The following is a 15121-nucleotide window of genomic DNA, read 5'->3' as shown; positions in this document are numbered from 1 at the left end:
ACTCTTATACTATTTGTTAGTTAAATGTGAAAATTAAATTAGTATTTGATTTAAGATTAGAAGAGTTATTGGAAACATTTTTAAAAATATATATTTTAAACAAAAATATATATTTGGTTAGAAATTTGCAATGTATCTTGTGAGGCTTCTAACCAAACGGTAGTCTCCGTCACGCTCTCTATTTATAGAGGAAAAGTCAAATAAATGACATCCCACAAGTTTCCTTCTTTGTGAAAGCCCGAAAAAGGACAAAAGATAACGTTCATAGAATAGCACCCAAACATAAATGCAAATAAAGTTGCAAGGGTAAAACAGTCATTGTAAATTGATTATATATTTTAAGGTTCTTTGTTTTTCCACCTCCCAAGCTTCAACTGAAAACGACTCCAAAGCAACCTGCCTTATTACGCTATTATATTTTTATTAAACATTTTCCTTGATTTTATAAAAATATTACCGACTTTCCTATATAATAAATTTAGTAACGCATTTATATTTCTTTTTCTCCCATATAGAATCAATCCTTCCCTTTTGTTCTCTCTCCTTCTCCTTCTCCTTCTCCTTCTCCTCCTCTCATTCATATTCTCCATCGTCTGCTAATAAAGGAAAACAAGAATGGTGGATCTTGAAAGAAGAGTATGTTGCATGTGTGGTGATGTGGGTTTCATCGATAAGCTCTTTCATTGCAGCAAGTGCCTTAATCGCTTTCAACACTCGTATGTATTTACATATTTGTATATCTATATACTATATGCGCATATTAATTAACAACATATATGTGCAATATCACCACCATCATCATGCATAGTAGCAACGTATAATAGATTTAATTGTCAAATCACTAGTATATATATATATCGATTTAGGCAGATGCTCATCATACATCAAATCACTAGCATGGATATATGATATATATAGATGTATTGTATAGGATTTGTATATTGTCAAACCAGAAAGAACTACTTCAACAACTACCATACATGGCACATAAATTTATCATATCATAAACTCATAATCATGATACTCTTGATACAGGTACTGTAGTAGCTATTACAAAGAGCAAGCTGATCCAATTAAGATCTGCGATTGGTGTCAATGGGAAGCGAGGAGCCCAACCGGAGCAAAGCACGGTGTTAAAGGTAGATCGTCTAAGAGATCGTACCGGTCGGAATATTCTTCAGCTCACCAGATCAAACAACAAGAGATTAACCAGATTACTACAAGTAGTAGTATTCCTCCAGCAACAGACAAGGGTAAAACCGGCGCACCTTCTCCTAGATCAGCCACTCGCAGGTACAAGCTTCTCAAGGATGTCATGTGTTAGTAATGTTTTCGAAATAACCAAAATTTGAGAGAGTTATAGGGTAATTAGGATCTGAGATATAATAAGACACATATAAATGTATGTAAGATATAAATAGGGATGTCTTTGATGTTGCTATGAGTGTGAGAATGTAATATACCTGCGGAGTTATGTATGTCATGATGAATATGATGATGTTAGCGAGTGTTTTAAATAAATAGTATTTTTGGCTTTGAATGATTGGTTGATTCGTGATGAATTGTGTATGTGTGTTTTGTTATACCTCAATCGGCATTTGATGACACCATTCTGTCGCTATTAACAGTCCACATAGTTAGCAGTCATATTCACCTTATTTTGTGATATCGATAACGATTTGTTGTTTAGAAAAATGTTAATCAATAGTGCTATCTAAGACGACTATGGAGGGATTTATGTTAAACCTAATTTAAGCCAATGTATATATAGTCTATATGTAGACGGTAGACCTATCAGATTAAGTTTTAAAACATGGAAAACGTGTTCCGGAGATTGGTATATCGTAAATCATCTGTCGACTTGTAATACACCACAACAGGTTAACATTTTTTTGTTAAAGGGTTTTCATAAAACAAGGTTAACATGAAAAAATAAGTTCCTAGCTAAGGTTGATAGTTTTGGTTATTGTAAATCATCTGATATAATAAACAAATAGTTTGTTGATTAAGTTCTTATAAAGACATGCAAAAATACTTCAAGCATTTATATACTACATATTTTCCATGTGGCTCTAGTACACTAAATACTTCAAGCAGTATTACGAACATCGATCCACATATGTTGCTGAGATTTCTTGAGGAGAACTTAATGCTTTTCTAGTCATTTGTCATGTTTCTTCTTTTGGGCCAGATTATAATAAAATATGATACTTCCTCTGTTTCGAATTAGATGCCGTTTTAGAGCAACATTTTCGTTTCAAAATTAGTGTCGTTTTATGATTTCAATGCAAAATTTATTGACTTTTTATTTTAATCTATTCTTCTATTGGTTGAAATCTGGTTAGGTGTATTGGTAATGATGTTTTTATCTAGTAAATAGATAAATTTAAATGTTTTATTAATCTATCTGTCGAAGTCTAAAATGACAAATAAAATAAATCGGATGGAGTATGTCATAAAACTAAAACTAAAAGCTGCCACCTACCGTCTCTGCCACTCAAATTCGTTAGACGTCCTTTCTCAAGTTTCCTTTTTTCCCATTAGAATGATACCGCTCGAACAAGTGATAAACATGTGACTGTCGAATGGCATCAAAATTCTTTTTACCTTTTTAATAAAGCATACATCACCCTGAAATTTTTTTGGTTGTATCTATTATGTATTTTTCCAACTTCATGATATTATTATGAGTAAAGAAAAAGGTCGTCATTGCTTTACCAAAAAGAAAGAGGAACTAATTACGTCAGCACACTAAAACGTTGAAATACCCGATTAGGTTAAACAAGCATGGGTATTATAATAATACCGATGGTTTATGGGAAGATAAATATGATAAAAATGCGAGCGTTTCCATAAAGATTAGATGGCATGACGCATGAGAGTGTGCATGCTTATTCTAATAGTTGCGAGTTTCGTGATTACTGATTAGTTTATATATGTCTTATGTACTGACAGAAAAAACCTTACAACTGAATTTCTTAACTTATATTTCCTTTGGCATGTATAGTAGCTAGGTACGTATAATTCGGGATGCTCTTAACAAGTTTTTTTCTCTGGAGTGTGTAAAGTTTTATATACTTTATGGCAATAATTAACGACGTCACTAAACACCACGTAATGGCATTCTTGGCTAAGTAGTAATGTTTTAATGGTGAGAAGTAGGACTGTTTAATATGGCAAAATCGAACCGTACCGAACCGTACCGAACCGTACCGAACCGTACCGAACCGTACCGAACCGAACCGTACCGAACCGTACCGAACTGAAATAGATAATATGGTTTGGATTTGGTATATACCATATAAACCGAATGAATATGATTTTTAAAAAACCGTAGGATTTGGATATGGTTTGGTATATAACCGATAAAACCGAATAAAACCGATAAAAAAATAGAAACATGTAAATATGTATATATTTTATAACAACGTATGAAAATCATAAGTTAATTTTTTTGCTAATAACTATTACCATATTTTTTACAGTAATAAAATAGTCCTGATTTGTAAAACACTTGAACTATAATTAAATAACAATTCATCGCAAACATGCTTCTTATTTTCTTAGTTTTTTTTTTATCTTTTTACTTTAATTTAGCATTGACTAAATTGAAATAAAGATTATAAATTTGATGATAACAATTAGTGGAAATTCTTCACAATTTTTTTATTATCTATAGACGAATAGAGTTTCGTGTTTAATAGAAGAAACATGACTTTGATGAACGCTAAATATGAAAGAATATAACCTTATTTTTTTTGTGCTTCGTGCTTCTGTTTTATTTTTTATTTTTTATTTTTATTATCAAAATTTTGAGCTTTGATTTTAATTATAGATTTGATTATTTTATTAGATGATAGAAACATTTTTTATTTTTGTTCTTTTATTTAAACTTATAATATTTTTTATAAATGAATGTGTTGACAATAAGACTCTAAAATTCATATAATATGATCCCAAAATAAAGAATTATGTTTTTTGGTATAAAACCGAATAAACCGAAAACCGACGGTATATAAACCGAACCGAACCGAAGTAAATATGAATTTAGAATGGTAGTTATATTTTACTAACCGAAATACCGAAAAACCGAAAAAACCGAATCGAAACCGAATCGATATCCGGATTGAACACCCCTAGTGAGAAGTGAGTACGAGCTCGATTGATAGACAGGGAGGAAGCACCAAATATATTTGTTTAGCTTTTCAACAACCCATCCATGCATATAATAAGTACGTCACTTAAAATGATTATTAGTAATTAAGGTCCTCTCCCGTGAGTCAAGGGCCTTGACTCCCTCTTGACCTGATCTTGACCTTCCCATCAAAGAATCAAACTCAGAGAAAGGATCTAGTTTTCTTGACAAAAATTACTCTAAACTATAAATAGGTCAGGGCTATTATGGTAATATCCGATTGGTTAGACGACTTGGTAATCATGAGGCCCATATTATAGGATAAACTAAATTTAGCTTTGGATCGGCCCATCAGCCTTAGGAGACGGGACACGTCATCAGAGAAGACGACTAAGACCCTCTGTATAAACCAGAGGTTTCCTCCCAGTGAAATCGGAGCCGATTAACAAGGCCACGACGCACAAAACGATCCGCCATTTTTGATTTTTTTTGCCAAATAAGAGAGTATAGAGATAGTGTACAAAGAAGAAGGAGACGAAGAAGAGTCATGCATAACGCAAACGGATTCTTGACGAGAGTCGTTCGAGATAAGCAGCTATGGAGATTCGGTTACCGGAGGAGCTTCTGCTCGCTCAAGGTCACCCCGGATGATCTCGATAACCAGGTTTTCGAGCTCTGCCTCCGTTTCTGTTTCATCTCTTTGCGTGAATCTGGGAATGATATAGTCTCGGTGATTGGTTCGATTAGGTTCTCTTTGAAGGAAGCGGCTGTTCCCGTGCTGCGATTCTCAATCGGCCACCTGCTCTTAACGCGCTCACCACTCACATGGTACATTTGGCTGTGATGTTGTGGCCAGAGTAGTTCCTTTTGAGATTTGATTTTTTTTTTGTGTGTGTGTTGTTGTTCAATAAGGGAGTTAGGTTGCATAAGCTTTATAAGAATTGGGAAGAGGATCCTAATATCGGGTTCGTGATGATGAAGGTGATTTGTGATTCATGGCATTGTTGTTGATTCGTCTTCTTTTTGTGTTTGATATGTGACGAAAGCTCCTAACGCTTCTTCTTGAACTGTTGAAGGGGAGTGGAAGGGCGTTTTGTGCCGGTGGAGATATTGTGTCTATCTACCATTTAAGAAAGAGAGGTACATGAATAATTCTAATATTCATTCTCATGTTTTGATTTACGGGAAGAATCTAGGTAGGATCGAAAAATGAGGTTTTTTATTCATGAACATTAGATGTCATGTGAAAGGGTGTGTGATTAAATCTACTACCGATTAGTTGTACCTCTATGTGTCTTATATACTTTCTGTTTGCTTCACTTAGTTCTCCTGGAATCAATGTAGGTAGCCCGGATGCTATTAGGGAGTTCTTCTGGACTTTGTATAATTTTATCTACTTTCTAGGCACATATCTGAAGCCACATGTAAGTGATCTTTACTTTTTGATTATTTTCTCTGCAACCAGTATGAAACAACGATGTCCATGAACACCACGATAAGTAGAATGACACCATGCTTTCTCTGTGTGCAGGTGGCAATTCTTAATGGTGTTACCATGGGAGGCGGAGCTGGAGTTTCGATACCTGGGACATTTCGTGTAGCTACTGATAGAACTGTATGTGATGTTCCCTCCTATATCCTTTTTCTCCACTTCTGAGCATGCAGTAAACCAGCACTTGTAGTTTTATTCCCTTCTCACCATCTATTTTTCCGCCTCCTTGCGATTATTCGTTCAGCTGGATTCTAGTTTTATTCCCTTGGACAACTTCTTGTAGCATTTAGTAAAAAAGCCCTTGGATATTGCAGATTTTTGCTACACCTGAAACAGTCATTGGTTTTCATCCTGATGCTGGCGCTTCTTTTAATCTCTCCCACTTACCTGGTCGCTTAGGTATGCTTGTGATTTGTTTTGAACTGCTTAGGTTCACTTCTCTCTAGGTTTGTCATTTCACAGTATTATCAGTTCTTGGAGAGCAACTTACCATAGAAATTACTTATTCAATAGGAAGTTAAAGAACAAATCTTACTGATAACAATCAACCAAGTCTATTTTTTTCTTTATAATGTTCATGTTTCATAATATATTGTTATAGCTCCATAGGATGTGGATGATTTAATAGAGACTATGTGCAGGGGAGTATCTGGGTCTTACTGGGTTAAAGATCAGTGGCGCAGAAATGTTGGCATGTGGCCTCGCGACACATTATATTAGTAGTACGGTAATATCGATTACATTAATCAGCTTTTTTTATGTTTTCATAAACTTATCTTACGTACTAGGTAGTAATGGTTTCTTCTCCAACAACAGGAGGTTCCTATATTGGAACAACAGCTCAAGAAGCTCCTCACCGATGATCCTTCTGTTGTTGAAGCAACCTTAGAAAAATGTGCAGAAGCTGCCCATCCAGAAAAGACTGGTGTTATTCGCAGGTTTGTTTTCCTGAATTCTAGAGATAAAAAACTCATACCTTGTATTTTCATATCAGCTTCCAAAGTTTGCTTTGTTCCCTTTTTTTTGGTAGGATCGAGTTACTTGAAAAATGCTTCTGTCATGACACAGTGGAAGAAATTATTGACTCTTTGGTAAGTCTCTTTACAAATGATTCTGCGAGTGTGGTGACCATCTCGAGTCAAGAAAAGTAATGGTCTTTTGGGTATAACCAGGAAGTCGAGGCTGGTCGAACAAAGGACATATGGTGCACTACGACTCTACGTAGGCTTAAGGAAACCTCGCCGTTGTCCTTGAAGGTCGCATTGAGATCTGTAAGTTCACAATTAACTTTGCTTGTAAACATCGTCAAGTATCTCATTTTTCGTTTTCCTCGGCTTATATTGCTTCTTTAAACGAATCCAATAGGTTCGAGAAGGAAGATTTCAAACACTTGATCAATGCTTGATTCGCGAGTATAGAATGTCGCTACAAGGAACAATTGGGAACTTTTCCGGTAATTTTTGTGAGGTATGCGAGTTTTTGGCATATAATATACTTAAAGTTTGTTCAAAAAAAAAGAAAAAGGTACTTAAAGTAACGAGTGAACTGATGAGTTACGTTTCAATGGTGAAAAGGGAGTACGAGCTCGATTGATAGACAAGGACGACGCACCAAAGGTACTTGTTAATCCTAATATTTTCAGTACTGTATAATAAGCACGTCATTATAAAGAGATTGGTGTTGTGCAGTGGGATCCCCCAACCTTGGAGAAAGTTACAGAGGACATGGTTGATGATTATTTCTCTTCCTTGACTCCCTCTGAACCTGATCTTGACCTTCCTATCAAACTCAGAGAAAGCATTTAGATTACTTCAGGTGTGGATCACCAAAGCTTTTATTACATCCTTTTAATATACAGTCTGAAAAGTTTAGTGTATGTGACTAATAACAATTTATATGTCTCCGTTTTCACAGATTGCTGTCAACTTCTTCTCATGTTTCAAGACAATGAAAGAGGGGGAGGGGGGCTCATCTACTTTGATATTTAAAAAATAATACCAATTGTTGTATTAAGATTTCATACGTTTTGGCTAATTGAGTTATAAAATTATTAACACGATTAAGCATAGATTAAGCATTCTTTCATTTTTAAACGAATAGAGAGTGGTGTATGTAATTCAAAAATAAGAAACAAATAACTATATAATGAAGTTCTAAACACATTGCTTTGTGCTCTTTCTATTATAATAAAGTGCTAACATCAAACTTCTTTCAACTGCTTTTGTTTTTCCTCTTCTTCTTCTTAGGCTTGACAGCATCTTTGAGTGTCTTCTCTCCATCCTTGTGTTTTGTAACCTTAGGTGTATCTTTCATCTCTACATCTCCGGTTACTTCTTTCTGCGCATGCCCAGAGTCGTTTGTCTTTCCCTTGATCGCTGGATTAGAAGAAACAGAACGAGTTTCAGTTCCTTTGGAAGTGGCAGGAGAGGCAACAGCTTCCTGTTCCTTGCTGGTTTTCAATTCGACATGTTCCTGAGACATCTCTGCAGATTTATCCTCATCTGAAGACTTCTTATGTCCCTCCTTCACAACTACAATAGGTCCAGAAACTTCAGATTTAGCCAAAGTAGGATGTCGCTTCACCTTCTGTAAGTTCTTCTCACGGTTATATGCTTCAACCTGCACCAAGATAACAAAGAACAGCAAAATGTGAATGAACTGTTATCTTTTTATATCCAAAAGGAAAACGCTCTGCAACTTTTACCTCTTCTCTAATAATCTTTGTTGTTGCAGCAGCTCTTGAAGAAGCAAGACGTAAGCAATGAAGGATTACACTATGGTTCACACCTTCTTCTCCCGGTTTTTGGATTGCGCATATATCACCATTGGCATTGACTGTCACAGTCATTCTCCCACACATAACCTCTTCTTCAACATAAGTTGGGTCCATCACCTACATAACAACACAATACCCGTTTCTTATCTCATAAAAAAGGAAACAAAAACTCAATTTCTATTACCACGATGTTGCCTTTGTTGAAAAATCCAAACGTAAAGGCTATGGGGAGATGGTGTATTATCAGTGGTAGTGGCTCCCGTTCCTGCACAAAGAAATCAAACGATTGAAGTTGAGATTCGAACAACAACTTCTTACAAGTTTTCACTTGATATGACTAACCTCTAGTGAATGTATGATAACTTCTTGACTGTTTTCCCCTCCTACAGTGCAGTCTGGTCTCCTAAACGTCATAAGCGCTGCTAACGCAGCAATATTTGCAGCATCAACCAAGTTCCTATACAAGAGCAAGTGATAAAACACACAAATAAGAGAGCATCATCTTGAAACCAGAACCTTCAACGAACATGAAGGAGAGGAGAAGTGCTGTAGCCAATAAAAACCTACCCTCCATTGTCCAAAATGTGAAGATCAATGCGAACAGACCAGACCTTCTTTCCAGCTAGAACGCAGAGTGACTCTGTATCAACCGCACGGCTTTCTCTGCAACCAACACAGTGACCAGTTTACCATTGTTTCTGCTATCTTTAATGCAGATTATTCCAAATGTAGAGTTACCTTAGACCACGGTCTATAATACGGCCCAGCTCCACTGCATACTCGCCAGGACGGCCAGGCTCAAACGATGGATCAGCCATAGGAGAAAACTCCGTGAAGATAGAGAGAGATCCTTCATTAGGTCTGTCTTTGTAAGGTTGTACCAACTGAGCAGTCACAAAACCCATCACATGAGTATGACCAAGTTGAACTTCTGAGCTACCATACTCTCTGTTAATTAATTCACACAAGATGAAAAAGTGCTCTTTAGTTACAACTAGTACAAAATCTCCAACAAGGCCTCAAAGGAAGAAGCAGTAAGAGACTAAAGAGACTGTTCTGTACATAGCAAACCACAAACCCACAAAAAAGATTGAAGCTTTTCTGAGCTAGAAGCAGCAGAAACTTATAGAAGCCTCCAAGATGCAGAAACAGTATCCATAAGCAGAAGACAAGAGAAAGTAGATGAAGTGGGCACTTACTTTCCAAACTTAATAGTAAGCTTGCGGTAATCATAAAGACCACGACCATCGACTCTGAGCTCAGACTGCAACGCAGTTTCCACGAACTTACTTTCGTTCACAGTCAACCTCCACATATTAGCCAATCTCCCTTCCATTACTTGCTATGAGCCTATGACTACTAAGACGATTTCAAAAAAAAGAAGTAAAAATCAAAACTTTGGGCAGCCCATTTGCAAATACAGTATACTGATACAATTAGAAAGATAAGAACACTAATGAGGATTCATCTTTCAACTAATCGATACATGTGATGAAAAAAACAGACAAGGGTTTTAGAGTTTATGCCTTTGAAAGCCAGAGAGACTCTTGTAATGGCTCGATCCTTCCGAGGAAAGAGAGAAGACACGAAGAAGAATGGGATTTTTCTCTCTTTATAGCTCTCTCCCTCTCGCCTTCTAAGTTCTACAACAAGACGGCGGTGCTCGGCGGCGACTGGGAAGAGGTTTTGTTGAGAAACGACGCCTGAGAATATGGGCTCTTAGATTTGCAGGCCCGGCCCAATATAGCTTTTTCCAGGATTTATGTTAGCCCATTTGTTCTTTTTCCAACTAGCAAAAATAGTTTTTTTTATAATGATAACTAGATTTTGATCCGCGCTTTAAAAGCGCGGGAATATATTTGTTGACAAATTTATTGATATAACTGTTTGTTAACTAATTTATTTTACTATAAACATTTTCGGTTTTCGTTCGACTCTAATTTACTTTTATTTGTTTTCGGTTTCAGTTTGGTTGTGGTTTTTGGTTTAGAAATATACGAACAGTTTTGGTTATATATGAAGTTGATTTTTGGTTAAAGTGATTGAATATTTGATATTTTGTGTGGTATGGATATATAAAAATTTCGATTTTTTTGGTTTTGGTTACATTTCTGTTTTAAATCATTTCAAATAATTGAGGTAAAATAAAAAAAAATCCTCATATTGTGAATCACCAATATAATAAAATGAGAGAAATATTTAGAAAATTATTTTATTTACATATCAATTTATTTAAGGTATAAATAATATAGCAAGTAATAACAAATAATTTTAATAAAATAAAGTTACTATATTCAGAAAAAAATGTTATAGTTTTTATTAAAAATATAATATGTAATGTTTATATTATGAAAAAATTATAATGTTGATATTTTATATTTTCAAACATTTTAATTTTCTCAAAAAGAATTAAAATGAGACGCATCATTACTTGATTTTAAAATCACATGCAAAAATGATAAAGTTGGATCGCAAAAACTAATTCACCCAGAAAGCAAAGCAAACATATATCTTATTTACCTTAATAGGTCCAAACCCACTGCCCTTACAAATCTAGTTAATTGTTTTGACCGACAAAATCAGGTTTATTATTGGAAAAGCCACTGAAAAAGTTAATTGAAAATTTTGTAATTAATTGAAAAAGTCAGGGGCATAATCCTAAGAAGAATTCTGCTTTAATAGTATAGATTGCAACAAAAAAATATATAGTTGCAGAAATACTGTAGTTCTTATTTTTGGTGATGCTTTGTGATAGCCATGGGCATTCGGATATTCGGTTCGGTTTCGGATAGAAACCATTCGGTTCCGGGTATATCGGATAAATCATTCTTGTACCCAATAGGTACTTATGAAATTTTGGTTATGTTTCGATTTTGTTTTGGTTCGGTTCTAATTCGGTTTCAGATACCGTTTAATATATGAACATATATATATATACAAAATATGTTAGTTAACATGTTAATCTAAGTAGTCTAGTGGTTACACAGTTGCATATTCGTCAATCCAACTATGGTTCGAGTTACTAAAATGTTATTTTTCATAAGTATTTAATGTATTTTAATTTAGAAATACGATATATATGTATAATATTAGATAGTACATAAAAGATAATGTGGTCTGGTGGTAACAATGTTTTCATTCTTCCCGTTCAACCTGGTTTCTAGTAAGGTTTAAGACATTTTACCTTATATTAAAAGGTGATTTTTTTTTTCCAGATATTCGGGTACCCGTTCGGTTCTTGGTTCGGTTCCGGTTCGAGTTCGGTTATTCGGATATAGAAATATATGAACCATTGGGGTATTTGAGGGTTTCGGTCCGTTTTCGGTTTCAGATAGTCGGTTCCGGTTCGGTTTTTCGGTTCCGTTTTTTTTTCAGGGCTACTTTGTGAGTGGATAGGACCTGATCTTTTTAAGAAATACATTAACTTCTGTGAAGACAATCTAACATAAAACCAACAACTTTTGCATCGAATATTCAAGTTATAGAAAGTGATGACTAGAACATTAAGGTGCTTATTCTAACTCGTTTTGTTCCTCTTTCTTATAGTTTTGGGGTCTTACACACTAGTACGTTTAGCTTCTAATTTCTATTTTAAAACTTAATCAGAGGTATCCTATTTCTGTAGTTATTATATCATGACTATATATGTTTTCGGAGAAAGAATAGTATGGAAGATCTATTTACTAGAAGAAGAAAAAAAAGATAAAGAGTGAAAGTTTTTACGCTATTGTGTAATTCCATTATCTCTCTATATATTATTTGTCTATTGTTTTAAAATCCATCGGTTGGTTTGGTTAGTATCATGTCTCCCTCTTTTGAACTATTGTTTTCGGGGATTTATTCATTTTTCGCTGGCTTATGTGTTTCAACTTGTATATTTTCAGTGAATAAAATGAATTTTCGAGTTAAAAAAAAAAATTTTACGCTTTGATCTCTATGTGTAGGATCATGTGATATTCAGAAACCCTCCGACAAGAACTGGGAAAATTCAAAGAAACGACATTAAAGGGGCCATGAATTGACTGTATCATTGTGTCATCTTAATTATTACCATTGATTACTATAAAGAGATAAAGGTAACTGTCGTCTTAATTTGTTTACTTTTACTTGTCATTACAAAGGAGACTGATGTTGGCATAGATCTAGCAATCGTCAGAACTCGGAACCAAAGTTAAAGCCAAAATCTGATATTAGCTTGTCTACATTTGCTTCACACAAACCACATGGACGAGTAGCTATAGCCTATAGGAGACAACTTATAATATCAAAAAATGTTTGGAATTATATTATAATCGAACTAATTTTAAAAATTTAACTATTAGAAAATGGAATTAATTTTTTTAAAACAATTATTTTCATTTGGTTTTTATTTATGGATTTCAGTACTTTCGTAGGCAACTTCATTTTTTCCCTACATGCCCTCGTTTTTCCTGTTTCATTTTTTTTGATTGATATGTAAGGGAAAAAGTTTAATTAAGTGAGAACAATATGAATCTTTCAACATTTTCTTCGTCTGTTCTTTGCTTCATTTTTTATTCTTTCCGCTTAGGGCTGTTCAATATGGCAAAACCGAACCGTACCGAACCGTACCGAACCGAACCAAACCGAAATAGATAATATGGTTTGGATTTGGTATATACCATACAAACCGAATGGATATGATTTTTAAAAAACCGTAGGATTTGGATATGGTTCGGTATATAACCGATAAAACCGAATAAACCGAATAAAACCGATCAGAAAATAGAAACATGTAAATATGTATATATTTTATAACAACGTATGAAAATCATAAGTTAATTTTTTTGCTAATAACTATTACCATATTTTTTACAGTAGTAAAATAGTCATGATTTGTAAAACACTTGAACTATAATTAAATAACAATTCATCGCAAACATGCTTCTTATTTTCTTAGTCTTCTTTTGATCTTTTTGCTTTAATTTAGCATTGACTAAATTGAAATAAAGATTATAAATTTGCTGATAATAATTAGTGGAAATTTTTCACAATTTTTTTTATCTATAAACGAATAGAGTTTCGTGTTTAATAGAAGAAACATGACTTTGATGAACGCTAAATATGAAAGAATATAATAACTTGTTGTTTGTGCTTCGTGCTTCTATTTTATTTTTTGTTTTTTTTTTTATTTTTATTATCAAAATTTTGATCTTTGATTTTAATTATAGATTTGATTATTTTATTAGATGATAGAAACATTTTTTATTTTTGTTCTTTTATTTAAACTTATAATATTTTTTAATAAATGAATGTGTTGACAACAAGACTCTAAAATTCATATAATATGATCCCAAAATAAAGAATTATGTTTTTTGGTATAAAAACGAATAAACCAAACACCGACGGTATATAAACCGAACCGAACCGAAGTAAATATGGATTTAGAATGGTAGTTATATTTTACTAACCGAAATACCGAAAAACCGAAAAAACCAAACCGAAACCGAACCGATATCCGGAATGAACACCCCTATTTCCGCTTGCATGTTTTTTTCTTTCAGCACACTTTATTCCAAAGAAAGCGGCATAGCGCATATGCTTTAATAAAAACTAGATCTTGACTGCACAGATGCATGTTTTACAGTATATACAAATTTTAGAAACAAAAAATTTAAAGATTCCATCTTAACTACTTTTGTTTATTGTTTAAACTATGTATTTCATCATTGTGTCATGTAACTGGGACGTCCTTAAAATGTTGTGAGCCATAAACATTGTAGTAAGAATTTTAAGGTGAGCTGTAAAATCGATAGCATTTCAAATTATTTGATCAGTTGAATAATAAATATAACAATGACCGGTTTGATAGTCCATAAAAAATTAAGGTTTGTATGTTGGGTAATTATGTTTCTAGTATTGTATATCTGTTTTTTTTTTTGAAACATCTATATGGGGTTTATACATAACTCTAGGGAATTTATATGGTTTTGGGTTTGTATGAAATGGTATTCTTTTGATCAGTTATGGTTTTGGGTGTGTATGACTTGGTTTGATCTCTAGTCTCACGTTTACATTTTATACGTATGTCATATTTCTTGTTTGATTAGCATTGGACCAACACAAAACATGTCTAAATATAGTACAAAATTACAGGCTCATTTGTGTATGTTTGTTTTTTTATAGACTCATTCGTATAGTATATGTAGATTTAGGAAATTAATTATAAAATAGTAAATTAATACATTGCTATCAATGTTTCCAAACAACCTTTTATTTTTTTTTTACTACTATCCATGTTTCCAAACATATCTAAATGGTACTTCTACTTTAATAAGATAAACTAGACTTTGACTCGCGCGTCCGCACGGATGTATTTTTTCAAAAGTATGTTTTTATTTGTTTTTCATGTCAATAATATTAGGGTTGGGTAAAAAACCCGAATCTGAAGAACCGAACCGATCCCAATCCAAAAAATTAATATCAAACCCAAACCGAAATTGATTAAATATCCGAATTATTCAAAATTTTGGTTTTTGGAGAATCGAAACCGAACCCGATCCGAACCGAAATATTTCGGATACTCGAATGTATCCGAAATAAATTTATATACTTATATATTAATTACTTTTAGATTTAATGTTTATATATATGATACTTTTAAGCTGGTTTAAATACTTGAAAATATATACAAATAGTCAAAAGTAAATATCTAAAATAGTAAAAGTATACTTAAAACACCAAAAATATTTAAAATAAT

The 15121-nt window shown here is 33.6% G+C and overlaps 3 protein-coding genes across 7 annotated transcripts; 2 read left to right on the top strand and 1 right to left on the bottom strand.

Moving 5' to 3' along the window:
• Positions 1-514: 514 nt before the first annotated feature.
• On the top strand, positions 515-1540 carry LOC106298939. 2 transcript variants are annotated; one of them, XM_013735069.1, is made up of 2 exons: positions 515-716; positions 1036-1540. In XM_013735069.1, exons 1-2 carry the CDS (start codon positions 616-618, stop codon positions 1322-1324), a joined length of 390 nt encoding a protein of 129 aa, XP_013590523.1. In that variant the 5' UTR covers positions 515-615; the 3' UTR covers positions 1325-1540. The 2 variants fall into 2 exon arrangements, with proteins under 2 accessions (XP_013590523.1, XP_013590522.1); XM_013735068.1 differs by having other exon boundaries at positions 522-734.
• A 3047-nt stretch (positions 1541-4587) lies between these two features.
• On the top strand, positions 4588-7789 carry LOC106300943 (3-hydroxyisobutyryl-CoA hydrolase-like protein 1, mitochondrial). Its single transcript, XM_013737218.1, has 15 exons — positions 4588-4799; positions 4883-4963; positions 5048-5116; positions 5212-5275; positions 5480-5559; positions 5667-5750; positions 5942-6026; positions 6269-6354; positions 6444-6565; positions 6658-6718; positions 6800-6898; positions 6993-7094; positions 7202-7243; positions 7316-7442; positions 7542-7789. Exons 1-14 carry the CDS (start codon positions 4683-4685, stop codon positions 7430-7432), a joined length of 1209 nt encoding a protein of 402 aa, XP_013592672.1. The 5' UTR covers positions 4588-4682; the 3' UTR covers positions 7433-7442; positions 7542-7789.
• On the bottom strand, positions 7750-10058 carry LOC106300942 (protein RRP45A). Of its 4 annotated transcripts, none has more exons than XM_013737214.1 (8): positions 9930-10058; positions 9603-9759; positions 9142-9351; positions 8971-9066; positions 8746-8860; positions 8588-8668; positions 8332-8520; positions 7750-8246 (listed from the first exon to the last, which is right to left on the bottom strand). In XM_013737214.1, the coding sequence occupies exons 2-8, from the start codon at positions 9737-9739 to the stop codon at positions 7839-7841; spliced, it is 1236 nt and encodes a 411-aa protein (XP_013592668.1). In that variant the 5' UTR covers positions 9740-9759; positions 9930-10058; the 3' UTR covers positions 7750-7838. The 4 variants fall into 4 exon arrangements, with proteins under 4 accessions (XP_013592668.1, XP_013592667.1, XP_013592670.1 ...); XM_013737213.1 differs by having other exon boundaries at positions 9603-9762; positions 9930-10053; XM_013737216.1 differs by having other exon boundaries at positions 8591-8668; positions 9603-9762; positions 9930-10053.
• Positions 10059-15121: the final 5063 nt, after the last annotated feature.

This window comes from Brassica oleracea, chromosome C6, assembly GCF_000695525.1.
Source record: "Brassica oleracea var. oleracea cultivar TO1000 chromosome C6, BOL, whole genome shotgun sequence".
Classification (NCBI taxonomy): domain Eukaryota; kingdom Viridiplantae; phylum Streptophyta; class Magnoliopsida; order Brassicales; family Brassicaceae; genus Brassica; species Brassica oleracea.
Note: the sequence above shows the minus strand (reverse complement) of the source record. Positions and strands in the feature narration are given on the sequence as shown.